General features: G+C 40.9%; 1 protein-coding gene across 1 annotated transcript; it reads left to right on the top strand.

The window, feature by feature from the left end:
- The first annotated feature begins 577 nt into the window (after positions 1-577).
- Positions 578-15,059, top strand: LOC130369323 (speedy protein 1-A-like). The gene is made up of 6 exons (XM_056574442.1): positions 578-687; positions 11,881-12,053; positions 13,403-13,461; positions 13,603-13,685; positions 14,517-14,685; positions 14,768-15,059. The coding sequence occupies exons 1-6, from the start codon at positions 641-643 to the stop codon at positions 14,987-14,989; spliced, it is 753 nt and encodes a 250-aa protein (XP_056430417.1). The 5' UTR covers positions 578-640; the 3' UTR covers positions 14,990-15,059.
- The last annotated feature ends 2,201 nt before the right edge of the window (positions 15,060-17,260 follow it).

Here is a 17,260-nt window from a genome sequence, read left to right as displayed (position 1 = left end):
ATGATAAATTCCCCCCATTGAGTTTTATATATATATATAGGTACATTGAATGCTCAGGATAACATATCACATATCACATTTTTATCATGACTTTTATGTTGCGATTTTTATGTCTTTTTTAACTTTGGCTTCCAATGTTGCTGTTTTTCAAACGTCAGTTCATTGGGACGATATAATCATAGCGCAGACCCATGTAATCTATTGTACTGCCCTATAATATTATTAGAGTGTACTGGCCCTTTAAATTTCCAACTAACTGCTATCCAATAGCCAGACCCACCGACCAATAGGATCGCAGGGTTTTACAAATAAACAACAACAGAAAATGACAGTTGGTGCCAGTCTGCGATTGCTCTTCTAGAGTTGAGACCGGCTCCTTATTTCTCTGCGAGAAGTGACTTTTTGGACAGCGACCCCCATCAATTTATACAGATTTTGAGGAGAGGAGGAGAGGCGAGGAGGAGGAGAGGCGAGGAGGAGGAGGAGAAGGCGAGTAAGAGGCGGAGGAGAGGAGGAGGCGGCGGAGGAGAGGCGAGGAGGAGGAGGAGGCGGAGGAGGAGAGGCGAGGAGAGGAGGAGGAGAGGAGGAGGAGAGGCGAGGAGGAGGCGGCGAGGAAGAGAAGAAAAGAAGAGGCGACACCATGAGGAAGAGGAAGAGAGAACTGACAGCCCTGTATGAGGAGGAGTGGTAAGTAGGACACATCACTACACCATTTTATAGGGGTACATTTACAGACAGTCTTCAAAAACTAAGAGTTGTTTTTCTGCCATCCACCTGGGGAAGATTTATCAAAAATGTAGAGAAAATGTTGACCAGTTGCCATAGCAACCAATCAGCTACCCCCTTTTTCAGAGGCTTTAAAAAAAAAAAAATATTTAAAAAGCAATCTGATTGGTTGCTATGGGTAACTGCAACACTATTCTCAGCCAAACATTTTGATAAATCTCCCCCAGTACTGTCTATGATGTTTTTTTCTTTTCTAACGTTTGCACTGAGCATGTCCCATAAACTGTCATGTGCAGTGCAACCACACTACTGAGCCTCCATGTATAACTGCTACCAGTGTATATGCTAATTGCCCCTAATGTTATATGTGATAACTGCCCCCTAATGTTATATATGATAACTGCACCCCCTAATGTTATATGTGATAACTGCCCCCCTAATGTTATATGTGATAACTGCCCCCCTAATGTTATATGTGATAACTGCCCCCTAATATTATATGTGATAACTGCCCCCTAATGTTATATATGATAACTGCACCCCTAATGTTATATGTGATAACTGCATCCCCTAATGTTATGTGTGATAACTGCACCCCCTAATGTTATATGTGATAACTGCACCCCCTAATGTTATATGTGATAACTGCACCCTAATGTTATATGTGATAACTGCCCCCCCTAATGTTATATATGATAACTGCACCCTAATGTTATATGTGATAACTGCCCCCCTAATGTTATATGTGATAACTACCCCCCCTAATGTTATATGTGATAACTGCCCCCTAATGTTATATGTGATAACTGCCCCTAATGTTATATGTGATAACTGACCCTAATGTTATATGTGATAACTGCCCCCCTAATGTTATATGTGATAACTGCCCCCCTAATGTTATATATGATAACTGCACCCCCTAATGTTATATATGATAACTGCCCCCCCTAATGTTATATATGATAACTGCACCCCCTAATGTTATGTGTGATAACTGCACCCCCTAATGTTATATGTGATAACTGCCCCCCTAATGTTATATGTGATAACTGCCCCCCTAATGTTATATATGATAACTGCACCCCCTAATGTTATATATGATAACTGCCCCCCTAATGTTATATGTGATAACTGCACCCTAATGTTATATATGATAACTGCCCCCCTAATGTTATATATGATAACTGCCCCCCTAATGTTATATGTGATAACTGCACCCTAATGTTATATATGATAACTGCCCCCCTAATGCTATATATGATAACTGCTCCCCTAATGTAATATGTGATAACTGCCCCCCTAATGTTATATGTGATAACTGCCTCACTAATGTTATATGTGATAACGGCCCCCTAAATGTTATATGTGATAACTGCCCTCTAATGTTATATGTGATAACTGCCCCCTAATGTTATATGTGATAACTGCCCCCTAATGTTATATGTGATAACTGCCCCCCTAATGTTATATGTGATAACTGCCCCCCTAATGTTATATGTGATAACTGCCCCCTAATGTTATATATGATAACTGCCCCCCTAATGCTATATATGATAACTGCCCCCTAATGTTATATATGATAACTGCCCCCCTAATGTTATATGTGATAACTGCCCCCTAATGTTATATATGATAACTGCCCCCCTAATGTTATATGTGATAACTGTCCCCAATGTTATATGTGATAACTGCCCCCCTAATGTTATATGTGATAACTGCCCCCCTAATGTTATATATGATAACTGCCCCCCTAATGTTATATGTGATAACTGCCCCCCTAATGTTATATGTGATAACTGCCCCTAATGTTATATGTGATAACTGCCCCCCTAATGTTATATGTGATAACTGCCCCTAATGTTATATGTGATAACTGCCCCCTCTAATGTTATATGTGATAACTGCCCCCCTAATGTTATATGTGATAACTGCCCCCCTAATGTTATATGTGATAACTGCCCCCCTAATGTTATATGTGATAACTGCCCCCTAATGTTATAGGTTATAACTGCCCCCTAATGTTATATATGATAACTGCCCCCCTAATGTTATATGTGATAACTGTCCCCAATGTTATATGTGATAACTGCCCCCCTAATGTTATATGTGATAACTGCCCCCCTAATGTTATATATGATAACTGCCCCCCTAATGTTATGTGTGATAACTGCCCCCCTAATGTTATATGTGATAACTGCCCCTAATGTTATATGTGATAACTGCCCCCCTAATGTTATATGTGATAACTGCCCCTAATGTTATATGTGATAACTGCCCCCTCTAATGTTATATGTGATAACTGCCCCTAATGTTATATGTGATAACTGCCCCCTCTAATGTTATATGTGATAACTGCCCCCCTAATGTTATATGTGATAACTGCCCCCCTAATGTTATATGTGATAACTGCCCCCCTAATGTTATATGTGATAACTGCCCCCTAATGTTATAGGTTATAACTGCCCCCTAATGTTATATATGATAACTGCCCCCCTAATGTTATATGTGATAACTGTCCCCAATGTTATATGTGATAACTGCCCCCCTAATGTTATATGTGATAACTGCCCCCCTAATGTTATATATGATAACTGCCCCCCTAATGTTATGTGTGATAACTGCCCCCCTAATGTTATATGTGATAACTGCCCCTAATGTTATATGTGATAACTGCCCCCCTAATGTTATATGTGATAACTGCCCCTAATGTTATATGTGATAACTGCCCCCTCTAATGTTATATGTGATAACTGCCCCTAATGTTATATGTGATAACTGCCCCCCTAATGTTATATGTGATAACTGCCCCCCTAATGTTATATGTGATAACTGCCCCCAATGTTATTATAGTCGGGCAGCTATATGTATCATACCAACAGAGGAATTTAGATTAAGAAGTTTTCTGGGACTTTTCCATTTATGGTCCATCCTCAGGACTGGCTATTAATGTGTTGTTGGTGGTGGACCAACACCAGGCACCTCACCCCTGCCCTACAGCTGTTTGGCACAACCATGGGGGGAGATTTATCAAAACCTGTCCAGACAAAAAGCTGCTGAGTTGCCCATAGCAACCAATCAGATTGCTTCTTTCATTATGCAGAGGCCTTCTCAAAAATGAAAGAATCAATCTGATTGGTTGCTATGGGCAACACAGCAACTTTTCCTCAGGACAGGTTTTGATAAATCTCCCCCCATGATGGTTTTCACATATAAACAATGGAGGAGATTTATCCAAACCTGGGCAGAGGAAAAGTGGGGCAGTTGCCTATAGCAACCAGATTGCTTCTTTTTTAAAATGAAAGAAGCAATCTGATTGGTTGCTATGGGCAACTGCACCACTCTTCCTCTACACAGGTTTGGATAAATCTCCTCCAATGACGGGAGATGGAGAAGAGATTTCGGGTCATTGTGAAATGCTGGTGCCAGGACACTGCAGCACAGCCCCCATTCAATTTAATGGAACTAAGATTTGACAGCAGTGGATAGACCATAAATGTAAATGTCCCAGAAAACCACTGGAAAATCTCTTTAATATATATGATAACTGCCTCTTCAATGGTAAATGTGATTTCTGACTAGTGTTGCTCGCGAATATTCGCAATTCGAATATTATTCGCGAATATCGCATATTCGCGAATTCGCGAATTTCGCGAATATAGCGCTATATATTCGTAATTACGAATATTCGTTTTTTTTTTGTTTTTTTTTCTTCACAGTACACATCACAGTGATCACCCCTCTCTGCTTCCAGCTTGTGTGGTGTAAAGAAGGCTGTAATACTACTGTGTGAGACTGGCGTACGAAAATTCGCATATACGAAAATTCGCATATGCTAATTTTCGCATATGCGAAGTTTCGCGTGCATTAGTTTTGTATTTGCTGATATTTCACATATGCTAATTTTCGCATATGTGAATATTCGCATATGCGAAAATAAAACGAGACTATAACGAATATGCGAATATTCGCGAATATATGACGAATATTCGTCCATATATTCGCGAATATTCGCGAATTCGAATATGGCCTATGCCGCTCAACACTATTTCTGACACCCAGTGTTATATGTGATAATGCCACTATTTTTGTTTCTATAATGCCACTATTTTTAGATCGCTTTTTATAAAAAAAAATTCTGGTACATGAAGTGTCCAAAAATCAGCAATTCTGGTATTTTTTTTTTTATTTTATGCCATTAACCGTGCAGTTTTGTTACCATTACACTTTAATAGTTTGGACATTTCTGCATGCGGCAATACTTAAAGGGGTACTCCACCGATAGGCATCTTGGGGGAGATTTATCAAAACCTGTCTAGAGGAAAAGTTGCCAAGTTACCCATAGCAACCAATCAGATCGCTTCTGTCACTTTGCAGAGGCCTTGGTAAAAATGAAAGAAGCAAGCTGATTGGTTGCTATGGGCACCCTATCCCCTATCACTGGGACACCCGCGACCTCCGCGCAGCACCCTGTGTTCTGAACAAATGCCAAGTTCTGGCTGCAGTGGTCGTGATGTCATGCCATGCCCCCTAGTGATGTCACGCTCCCTCCATGCATGTCTATGGGAGGGGGTGTGACGGCTCCCTTAGACATGCATGGAGGGGATGTGGCGTTTTTTCTTTTTTTTTTTTTTTTTTTTTGTTTTGGTTTGTTTTTTACAGCGCTCAACATGCAGGATGAATAATTCAATTATTTTATTATTTGGGTCATTATGGATGTAGCGATACTCAATATGTTTATTTAATTTTTTATGTTGTTTTCAGAAAAAGTTGATGTTTTTTTTAATTAACATTTTATTTTTAAGATCCCTACAAAGGGACTAACAGCGATCAGTGTGGAAACTCCTCACATGCAGCTGTCATGATTTGACTGATGTATATGAAGGGTTAATCTACTAGAAGAGGTTCCCCGCTCTGAGTAGCTCCAGCAGGAGCCCGACTATCATACTGATCCCTACACAGGAGACCCGCATTGCCTTATGATAGCACTGAAAATATGGTGGGCAAGACTAGGGACCCTTAACCAAGTCCTTAAGGACTGAGTGCGTATGGGCACGCCCGTGGGAATTCCGGTCCCCGATGCTCGCCGGGTGGGGACCGGGTTGACTACTGATATTTATCAGCAGGCACCCCGTGCAAACCACTGGGGGGGTCCCGAGACGCAATTCAGACCAACAATTTGCGGCTTTTCTGGGTCAATCAGGTCTCTGGTTACCCGGTGACCCGGGAAAATAGAGTGAATGGGGCTGTCCGAGACAGCCCCATTCACCCTTACCCAGCAGGAGTGAGGTGGCACGGTTGCCGCCTCACGATCACGTGATTGATTGGTCGGAACGACCGACCAATCACGACCCTGCCGGGCTGCGATCAGGATGGCGAAGATGGCGGCGATCGGCTCCGGCGGGGGTCTCCTACCTAGCCCTGGTCCGGTGGGGGTCCCCTCGTGATCGGTGGCGGTGACAGGAGCAGCAGGATGGGCGCAGCAGGATCAGCAGCAGCCAGCGGCTGCGGTCCCGGCCGCAGGATACAGCAGGAGGTTTGGCCTGTTCATTTCCTGCTGTTGCTTAGCAACAACTCGCAGCATGCACAGCCAAAGGGCATGCTGGGAGTTGTAGTTTTGCAACAGCTGGAGCTCCAACTACAACTCCAAGCATGCCCTTTGGTAGTCTGTGCATGCTGGGGGTTGTAGGTATGCAACGGCTGGAGGCACATTGTTTCTATGAAAAAGTGTGCATCCAGCTGTTGCATAACTACAACTCCCAGCATGCACAGACTACCAAAGGGCATGCTGGGAGTTGTAGAAGTGTGCCTCCAGCTGTTGCAAAACGACAACTCCTATCATTCCCTCCGACTCCCAGCATACTGATTGTTGCAGTTTTGCAACAGATGGAGACACATTGGTTGTGAAACCGAGTTTGTTACCTAACTCAGTGTTTTGCAACCAGTGTGCCTCCAGCTGTACATGCTTGGAGTTCTAGTTTTGCAAAAGCTGGAGGCACACTGGTTTGCGAAACACTGAGTTAAGTAACAAACTCTGTGTTTCACAACCAATGTGCCTCCAGCTGTTGCATAACTACAACTTCCAGCTTGTATAGTCTGTCAGTGCATGCTGGGAGTTGTAGTTTTACAACAGCTGGAGATTTGCACTCCCCCACCCATGTGAATGTGCAGGGTACATTCACCCGGGCGGGTTTACAGCGAGTTATGCTGCAAGTTTGAGAAACTCATTGTAAACCTCCGCCCGTGTGAATGTACCCTAAAAACACTACACTACACTAACATATAATAAAGGGTACAACACTACATATAAACATACCCCTACACAGTCTCTCCCCCCCCCCCCCCCCCCCAATAAAAAAAAAACATTGTACGGCAGTGTTTCCAAAACAGAGCCTCCAGCTGTTAAAAAAAAACAACTCACAGTATTGCTGGACAGCCACTGACTGTCAAGGCATGCCGAGAGTTTTGCAACAGCTGGAGACACCCTGTTTGGGAAACACTGCCGTAGGGTATTTTTGTGGCGGATTCAAATCCCCAATTTAGTCCTCAAATGCGCATGGTGCTCTCTCACTTCGGAGCCCTGTCGTATTTCAAGGAAACAGTTTAGGGCCACATATGGGTTATCTCCGTACTCGGGAGAAATTGCGTTACAAATTTTGGGGGGCTTTTTCTCCTTTTACCCCTTATGAAAAGTTAAAGTTGGGGTCTACACCAGCATGTTAATGTAAAAAAAAGATTATTTTTACACTAACATTCTGGTGTTGCCCCATACTTTAAATTTTCACAACAGGTAAAAGGAAAAAAAAGACCCACAAAATTTGTAACTGAGTACGGAAATACCCCATATGTGGTCGTAAAGTGCTCTGCGGGCGCACAACATGGCTCAGAAGTAAGAGCGTGCCATGCACATTTGAGGTCTAAATTGGTGATTTGCACATAAATGCAAAACAATAAATACCCAGATGTGACTTCATTTTTGAAACTACACCCCTCATGGAATGTAACAAGGGGTAAAGTGAGCCTTAACACCCCACAGGTGTTTGACAAATTTCCGTTAAAATTGGATGTGAAAATGAATAGAAAAAATTTTTCACTAAAATGCTGGTGTTACCCTACATTTTCCATTTTCACAAGAGAGAATAGGAAAGAAGCCCCCCCAAAATGTGTAGCCCCATTTCTTCTGAGTAAAAACATACCCCATATGTGGTTGTAAAGTGCTCTGCGGGTGAACTACAATGCTCAGAAGAGAAGGAGCGCCATTGGGCTTCTGGAGAGAGAATGTGTCCGAAATTGAAGGCCATGTGGGTTTACAAAGCCCCCATAGTGCCAGAACAGTGGACCCCCACATGTGACCCCATTTTGGAAACTACACTCCTCACGTATTGTAATAAAGGGTACAGTGAGCATTTACACCCCACAGGTGTCTGACAGATTTTGCAACAGTCAGTGAAAATGAAAAATTTAATTTTTCATTTGCACAGCCCACTGTTCCAAAGATCTATCAAATGCCAGTGGGGTGTAAATGTTCACTGCATCCCTTATTAAATTCTGTGAGTGGTGTAGTTTCCAAAATAGGGTCACATGTGGGGGGTCCACTGTTCTGGCACCACGGAGGGCTTTATGCACATGGCCTCCAACTTCTATTCCAACCAAATTCTCTCACCAAATGCTCAATTGCGCTTCTCTTCTGAGCATTGTAGTTTGCCCGCAGAGCACTTTACATCCACATATGGGGTATTTCCATACTCAGAAGAAATGGAGTTACAAATTTTGGGAGGCTTTTTCGCCAATTACCCCTTGTGAAAATGAAAAATTTGGGGTAAAACCAGATTTTTTGTGAAAAAAATATAATTTTTCATTTTCACGTCCAACTTTAGCGGAAATTTATCAAGCACCTGTGGGGTGTTAAGGCTCACTGTACTGTTTTCTGCTGTTCTGGCACCATAGGGGCTTCCTAAATGCGACATGCCCCCCAAAAACCATTTCAGCAAAATTTGCATTCCAAAAGCCAAATGTGACTTCTTCTCTTCTGAGCATTGTAGTGCACCCGCAGTGCACATGACGTCCACGCATGTGGTATTTCCATACTCAGAAGAGATGGGGTTACAAATTTTGGGGGGCAGTTTCTCCTACAACCCCTAGTAAAAATTTAACATTTTGTGGAAAACCAGCATTTTAATGAAAAAAAATAATTAATTTACACATCCAACTTTAGCGAAAAGTCGCCAAACACCTGTGTGGTGTTAAGGCTCAGCAGACCCCTTGTTACATTCCTTGAGGGGTGTAGTTTCCAAAATGGTATGTCATGTTGTTGTTTGTTTGTTTTTTGTTTGTTTTTTTGCTGTTCTGGCACCATCTGGACATGTCCAAAGCATATGCAACAATCCTGCCTCTTCCTGCCCACATTTTGAGCAGGCACTCGAGTTCTTTTTACCTATTTTATACAAAAAGAGAGGTGTATAGTACAGCCTATAAACTATATTAAACTGTATCACCCTATGATTCGCATTTAATGGAATAAAATTAATTCCTTTGTGTATTTTTCCCCACTGTGCTTCTTCTATCTCACCCAATTCTTTTTGCCATATTTTTCTACTGTGATGATTTCTCTTTAATATAGAAAATGTATTAAGTGCTCTATATATCTTTGACAACTCTGTTTTTCCCATCTCTGTATTAACCATCTTATCAAAGAAACTACCTTTTACTATTTCTACTTTCTTCCCCTTATCTACCGTATCTTTTACTATACCTCGTAATCTCATATATTCAGACCATGTCCCAACCCCAACTTCTCTACCCTTTTTTAACTCTTCCCATGTTTTAATCTTCCCTTCCTTATATATATCCCCTATTTTATTAACCCCCCATTGTGCTAGTGTTCGAAATTATTAATCTATTTATTTCTTCTACTGTGTTTTTATTATTCCAAATGAGGGCTATATCCAATATCCCAGTTATTCCCACCTCCCTTTTGACCATTTATTATTGTTATACAGTTTTTCCATCCTTTCTCTTCTAATTGCCCTGACTCCAGTAACTGGTAAATATCATCATATGATCCTCTACATCGTTCCATCAAATACTCAATCATATGAGATCTCCTCCAGTCCCTAATAAAGTATAATTGGGCGGCTAAGAAATACTTTTTCACGTCCGGAAACGCCATTCCCCCTTCTCTTCTGGGTAGACATAAATATTCTATCTTAATCCTCACCCTTCTTCGGCCCCATATCAAAGCATTGAAGATTGAGATATTAATATCTCAATAATCGTTTTAATTAATATCATTCTGTCTGCTTTAGAAATTTTGAAATCGCTCCATATTTTAATTTTCTTTTCCATGTTCTTTATTAGGGGTTCTAGGTTTAATTTATAATGATCTTCTAATTTACTTGAGATTTGTATACCTAAGTATTTAAAATGTTCGTTTTTTTGATATTTTTATTTTGTTTTCTATGAATATATTATTCTCCCCCAATGGAAGGAGTACTGATTTGGACCAGTTTATTTCTAACCCTGAAAAACTCCCATATTCCTTGATAATCTCCATCACTCCGGTCAGATCCGACTGTTTTTCCAAAAAAAAGCAGGATATCTTCTGCATATAAGGATATTTTGTCTTCTCTCCCCCTTGCACCAAACCCGCCAAACGCCTTCTCCTCTCTGATCTTAATAGCCAAAGGTTCCATGCTCATAGCAAACAGCAAGGGGGAGAGAGGGCATCCCTGTCTGGTGCCTCTTGAGGGCTAAAATTGCTACGATAATTTCCCATTGATCGACACTTTTGCTTTAGGTTCGGAGTATAACAGTCGGATCATGTCTATATATGTTTTCCCAAAGCCGCATTTTTCTAATACTGCCCACAAGAACTCCCACTCCACCCTGTCGAAAGCCTTAATGGCATCTAAAAGACAGGATGGAGTGGGATTCCCCGCCCTGTAACTTTCCCATATCTATATTCGTAAGGACTCTATATATATTGTGTCGGGACATTCTTCCCGGGATAAACCTGCACTGATCTTCCTGAATTAACTCTGTGATATTACTCTGTAATCTAATGGCTAATGCTTTGGTGAAAATCTTGATATCCGTATTTATTAACAATATGGGTCTATACGACCCCATATCCTCTTTATCTTTTCCCTCTTTCAGGATCAATATTATAACCGCTTCCCGCATAAGAGTCCGGTAATTTCCCAGTCACCATGCTGGTCTCAGGATGGGTTACAAATTTATTTTGGGGGGCTTTTTTTCCTTTTACCCCTTGTAAAATTTCAAAAACTGGTTCTACAAGAGCATGCGAGTGTAAAAAATGAAGATTTAGAATTTTCTCCTTTACCTTGCTGCTATTCCTGTGAAAAACCTAAAGGGTTAACACACTTTCCGAATGTCATTTTGAAAACTTGGGGGGGGGGAGGGTGCAGTTTTTATAATGGGCTCATTTATGGGGTATTTCTAATATTTAGACCCCTCAAATCCACTTCAAAACTGAACTGGTCCCTTAAAAATTCCAATTTTGAAAATGATGTGAAAAATTGGAAAATTGCTGGTGACCTTTGAAGCCCTATGATGTCTTCCAAAACTAAAAACATGTTAACTTTATGATGCAAATATAAAGTAGACATATTGTATATGTGAATAAATATATAATTTATTTGGAATATCCATTTTCCTTACAAGCAGGGAGTTTCAAAGTTCGAAAAATGCTAAATTTTCAAAATGTTCATGAAATTTGGTGATTTTTCACCAAGAAAGGATGCAAGTAACGACGAAAATTAAAGTAGAATATGTCCCAAAAAAACAATCTCGGAATCAGAATAATCGGTAAAAGCATCCCAGAGTTATTAATGCATACAGTGACAGTGGTCAGAATTGCAAAAAAGGGCTCAGTCCTTAAGGTGAAAAAGGGCTCAGTCCTTAAAGGGTTAAAGGGGTACTCCGCTGATCTGTGCAGACACCCGGCATTCTGCCACGCCCCCTCCCATAGACATGAATGGAGGGGGCGTGGCTTGATGTAACAAGAATATAATGTTGTACCATGTGGTCTCATAGACTTTCATGGTGTCATATTATGGCTCCTTATAACCGGGATGGCCCATTATTTGGTTGGGTACATGAGACCCAATACTATAGATGTTATCTCTTCTATCACAGTTCAGCATCTGCCACTCAGGAGGAGCCGGAGAAGACAGACGACCAGCCAAAGGAGGAGGAGACGGACAGCGAGCCCAAGAAGAAGAGGGAGCAAACGGATGACAACCGGAGGGAGACCACTGATGACGCCATCCTACAGCCGGAGGAACGGGCTGCTTTTTACAGACTCCTGGGTAACAATACATTTTTCTTTCAATGACAAAAAGTATAATATTTTATCACATGATAAAATAAAGTGTTCTTATCCCCTTACAGGTGCCCCCCCTCCCTCCCCCAGGTTCCCAGTGTAGACAGGTGCCCTCCAGGAGGTAGATAGTAGTTTCCAGTGTAGATAGGTTTCCGCCAGAGGTAGACAGTAGTAATGAGCGTCAGGGGACATATTTGAATTTGCGATATTTCACTATGTTTGTTCTTTTGTTTTTTTTTCATGCGAAAATTCGTGATGAAATGCGCATAAATATTCATATAAATTTGCATAAAAAATGAATATTTGACATTATGAATATATCACTATATTCAAAATATTTGCAAAATCGCAAAGTGCCTATATCCGCGGTAAAAATTAGCATTTTGAATATTCGCTCTCAATACTAGTACACAGTTGCCCCACAGTGTACACAGGTGCCCTCCCGGAGGTAGGAAGTTGCCTCCAGTGTAGATAGTAGATAGATTCCTCCCCACCCCCCAGAGGTAGATAGCTGTTCCCAGTGTAGACAGGTGCCCCCCAGGAGACAGGTAGTTGCCTCTGGTAGAGATAAATCCCCCCCAGAGGTAGATAGCTGTTGCCAGTGTAGACAGCTGCCCTCCAGGAGGCAGGTAGTTGCCTCCAGTGTAGATAAATCCCCCCCCCCCCCCCCCCAGAGGTAGATAGCTGTTCCCAGTGTAGACAGCTGCCCTCCAGGAGGCAGATAGTTGCCCCAATTGTAGACATGTCCCTGTCACCCAAAATTTTTTATAAACTAAATACATATATAATTAAATAATAAATAAAAAATACATATTTACGTTCTCTTTACTGCCATACCAACATGGACGTCCCTTGGTGCACACAGAGTGATGTTGCCCTGTGTGTGTCTGAGCCGGAGACAGTGGGCAGAGGTCCTGCACCTCTCCCAACCTGCAACCAGGGAAAGTGCCCTAGACCCATAATTCTAGAGATCTACAGCAATTCTGCCACCCTGCTGGGCTAGGAAGATGGTGGTTCCCTAGGCAGGTGCCTACTCAGCCAACCCCCCCCCCCCCCCCATCTTGGCCCTATGAAACAGACATATACATCATAAATAAAGATCAGTATTATCATAGCCCTAATACTGAGATCCATGTTCTTCAGGAAAGATACTGTTTCCTCTACAGAACTTTCTCTCTCCTGCTCTGGTGCTTCTGTACAATGTATAGTATGGTATATAGTGTATAATGTGTCAGTGACTGAATACACATGTATTTATATGTAGAATTGTTATAGATAGTATAGAAGATATTGATTGAATAGATAAAAATAATGATATTTCTGTTATTTTTGTAGACGAAGGACACATCCAGCTATTTCTAGGCAGGGACAGCTGCTATAAGATCGCGGACAAGGTAGTATGTAAAGGGAAAGAATAGATGTTGTACAGATAGAAGTAAATACAGGCATATACTGGAGACATGCAGGTACTGTATAATAGAATGTATTTAGATAAGAAATGTATTACCAGCCTCTAACTCTTCTCTTCCCTCTAGTATCTCCTGGCCATGGTCCTCATCTACTTCCGAAGAGCCAACCTGCGTACGGAGGAATATAACACCTACTTCTTTCCAGCGCTGTGAGTTTATATTAGTTATTGCATATATACACATCTATATAAATACATATATATATATATATATATATATATATATATATATATATATATATACACACATCTATATAAATATATATATATATATATATATATATATATATATACACACATCTATATAAATACATATATATATATATATATATATATATATACACACATCTATATAAATAAATATATATATATATATATATACATCTAAATACATAAATACATATATATATATATATATATATATATATATATATACATATAACAGTAGTAACATGCAGCACACTGAAATGTTATGCAAAGTGCTTTATTCCATGTGGTACAAAAGCGACATTTCGCCGGCCTCACGCCAGCATTCTCAAGTCACTTGAGAATGCTGGCGTAAGGCCAGCAAAATGTCGCTTTTGTACCACATGGAATAAAGCACTTTGCATGACATTTCGATGTGCTGCATATTACTACTGTTATTACTAAGGAACCAGAGGACCGTGGCTCCAGCATGGATAAATGCATATATATGTTATATATATATATATATATATATATATATATATACATACACATCTATATAAATATATATATATATATATATATATATATATATATATATATATACACACCTATATAAATACATACATATACACATTAATATAAATACATATATATATATATATATATATATATATATATATATATATATATACCAGGCACTCTATATTGTAATATTACTACCAATGGTTCTTCTCCTCTTCCTCTTGTGAAATGTTGTATAATTTGTATTTATTAACTTTTTCTTCCTCATAGGTTTCTTGCCAACCAGTTTGAAGAGGATGAGATGTTTCGACGCGAGATCTACCCCTGGGCCCTCGGACCGATGTGGACGGCGATGAAGACCTGGATGCTACACCTGCGGAACCTGCTGCTCCTCCGGATGAGATTCCACGCTTGGGTAACCAGAGACACCTGTGATCGGGTCAGTGACATAAAATAAAAACTATACACTAGGAATGAAAGTCTGTGTTTATTATAACAATTTATATTGTGTTTAATTCTAGATCATGGCACAAGACCCCGAGTACTGGGCATGGAAGAGAGAGCGGAAGGAACATCATGGCTGGGCCATACGCTGGTACCGGAGGGATCCTGGAGAATACATCCCGAGAGGCCCATGGTGGATCCCTCCCGCCTGCTCCGTCTGTACCACCGATCTGCAGCCTTGTGCCGGGGAAGAGAACACCAAGCGAAGAAGGACGAAGAAAGAAGAACAGAACAGATGAAGACCCCAGATGTATTCTTAAGGGCACGTTCCCACTTGGCGTTTATGTAGCGTATTTAACGCTGCGCAAAGTCTGCAGAAGCAGCGGGAAATACGCTGCGTATCCCACGCTCACCATACACACAAGGCTTTCCGGCAGCAGCCCTATGTGCGCAGTGAGTTTTGGAAGTGGGGCTCCACCTCCAAAACTTACTGCACACTCGGCTGCCGCAAGAAAGCCTTGTGTGTATGGTGAGCGAGGGATGCGCAGCGAATCTCCCGCTGCTGCTACAGATTTTGCACAGCGTGAAATATTCTGCGTACACGCCAAGAGGGAACGTGCCCTTATAGTATATTTATTGTTACACATTATGCACACACTCAATCACTGTACACAAATCCCAAACACAAAATACATACACATTAATCCCCTACACACTATCACTACATACACATTCATCCCCCACACACTATCACTACATACACATTCAGCCCCTACATACTATCACTACATACACATTCATCCCCTACACACTATCACTACATACACATTCATTCCCTACACGCTATCAATACATACACATTCATTCCCTACACACTATGACTACATACACATTCATTCCCTACACACTATCACTACATACACATTCATCCCCCACACACTATCACTACATACACATTCAGCCCCTACATACTATCACTACATACACATTCATCCCCTACACACTATCACTACATACACATTCATTCCCTACACGCTATCAATACATACACATTCATTCCCTACACACTATGACTACATACACATTCATTCCCTACACACTATCACTACATACACATTCATCCCCTACACACTATCACTACATACACATTCATTCCCTACACACTATCACTACATACACATTCATTTCCTACACGCTATCACTACATACACATGCATTCCCTACACACTATCACTACATACACATTCATTTCCTACACACTATCACTACATACACATTCATCCCCTACACACTATCACTACATACACATTCATCCCCTACACACTATCACTACATACACATTCATTCCCTACACACTATCACTACATACACATTCATCCCCTACACACTATCACTACATACACATTCATTCCCTACACGCTATCAATACATACACATTCATTCCCTACACACTATCACTACATACACATTCAGCCCCCACACACTATCACTACATACACATTCATCCCCTACACACTATCACTACATACACATTCATCCCCTACACGCTATCACTACATACACATTCATTCCCTACACGCTATCACTACATACACATTCAGCCCCTACACACTATCACTACATACACATTCATTTCCTACACACTATCACTACATACACATTCATTTCCTACACACTATCACTACATACACATTCATTTCCTACACACTATCACTACATACACATTCATCCCCTACACACTATCACTACATACACATTCATCCCCTACACACTATCACTACATACACATTCATCCCCTACACACTATCACTACATACACATTCATCCCCTACACACTATCACTACATACACATTCATTCCCTACACGCTATCAATACATACACATTCATTCCCTACACACTATCACTACCTACACATTCAGCCCCTACACACTATCACTACATACACATTTGCAGTCATGTCATAGCATAATAGGGGCATAGATGCCCATAGATGCCCACAACAAGGAAATAATTGTACAGCTGTACAATTCACTAGTCAAACCACACATAGAATACTGTGTACAGTACTGGGCACCAGTGTACAAGAAAGATATAGTGGAGCTGGAGAGGGTTCAAAGACGGGCGACCAGGGTAATACGGGGCATTAGATTATCAGAATTAGGTTTATTTAGTTTAGAAAAAAGAAGGCTTAGGGGCGACCTTATAACTATGTATAAATATATCAGGGGACAATACAAAGATCTCTCCCATCATCTGTTTATACCCAGGACTGTATCTATAACAAGAGGGCATCCTCTATGTTTAGAGGAAAGAAGGTTTCTACACAACCACAGACGGGGGTTCTTTACTGTAAGAGCAGAGAGACTGTGTAATTCTCTCCCGGAGGAGGTGGTCATGGTGAACTCTGTAAAATAGTTCAAAAGTGGTATGGATGCATTCTTGGAGAATAATAACATCGCCGGTTATGTATACTAGATTTATAGGGACAGAACGTTGATCCAGAGATTTATTCTGACTGCCATATTTGGAGTCGGGAAGGAATTTTTACCTCTTGTATGAGGGTTTTTT

The sequence above is a fragment of the Hyla sarda genome, chromosome 4 (genome assembly GCF_029499605.1).
Source record: "Hyla sarda isolate aHylSar1 chromosome 4, aHylSar1.hap1, whole genome shotgun sequence".
Lineage (NCBI taxonomy): Eukaryota > Metazoa > Chordata > Amphibia > Anura > Hylidae > Hyla > Hyla sarda.
This window is presented reverse-complemented; position numbering and strand designations above follow the sequence as displayed.

Coding starts and splice junctions, on each gene's coding strand:
- LOC130369323 (XM_056574442.1), top strand. CDS start 641: ATGAGGAAGAGGAAGAGAGAACTGACAGCCCTGTATGAGGAGGAGTG. Junction 688..11,880: donor GCCCTGTATGAGGAGGAGTG/GTAAGTAGGACA, acceptor CTTCTATCACAG/TTCAGCATCTGCCACTCAGG. Junction 12,054..13,402: donor TGCTTTTTACAGACTCCTGG/GTAACAATACAT, acceptor TTATTTTTGTAG/ACGAAGGACACATCCAGCTA.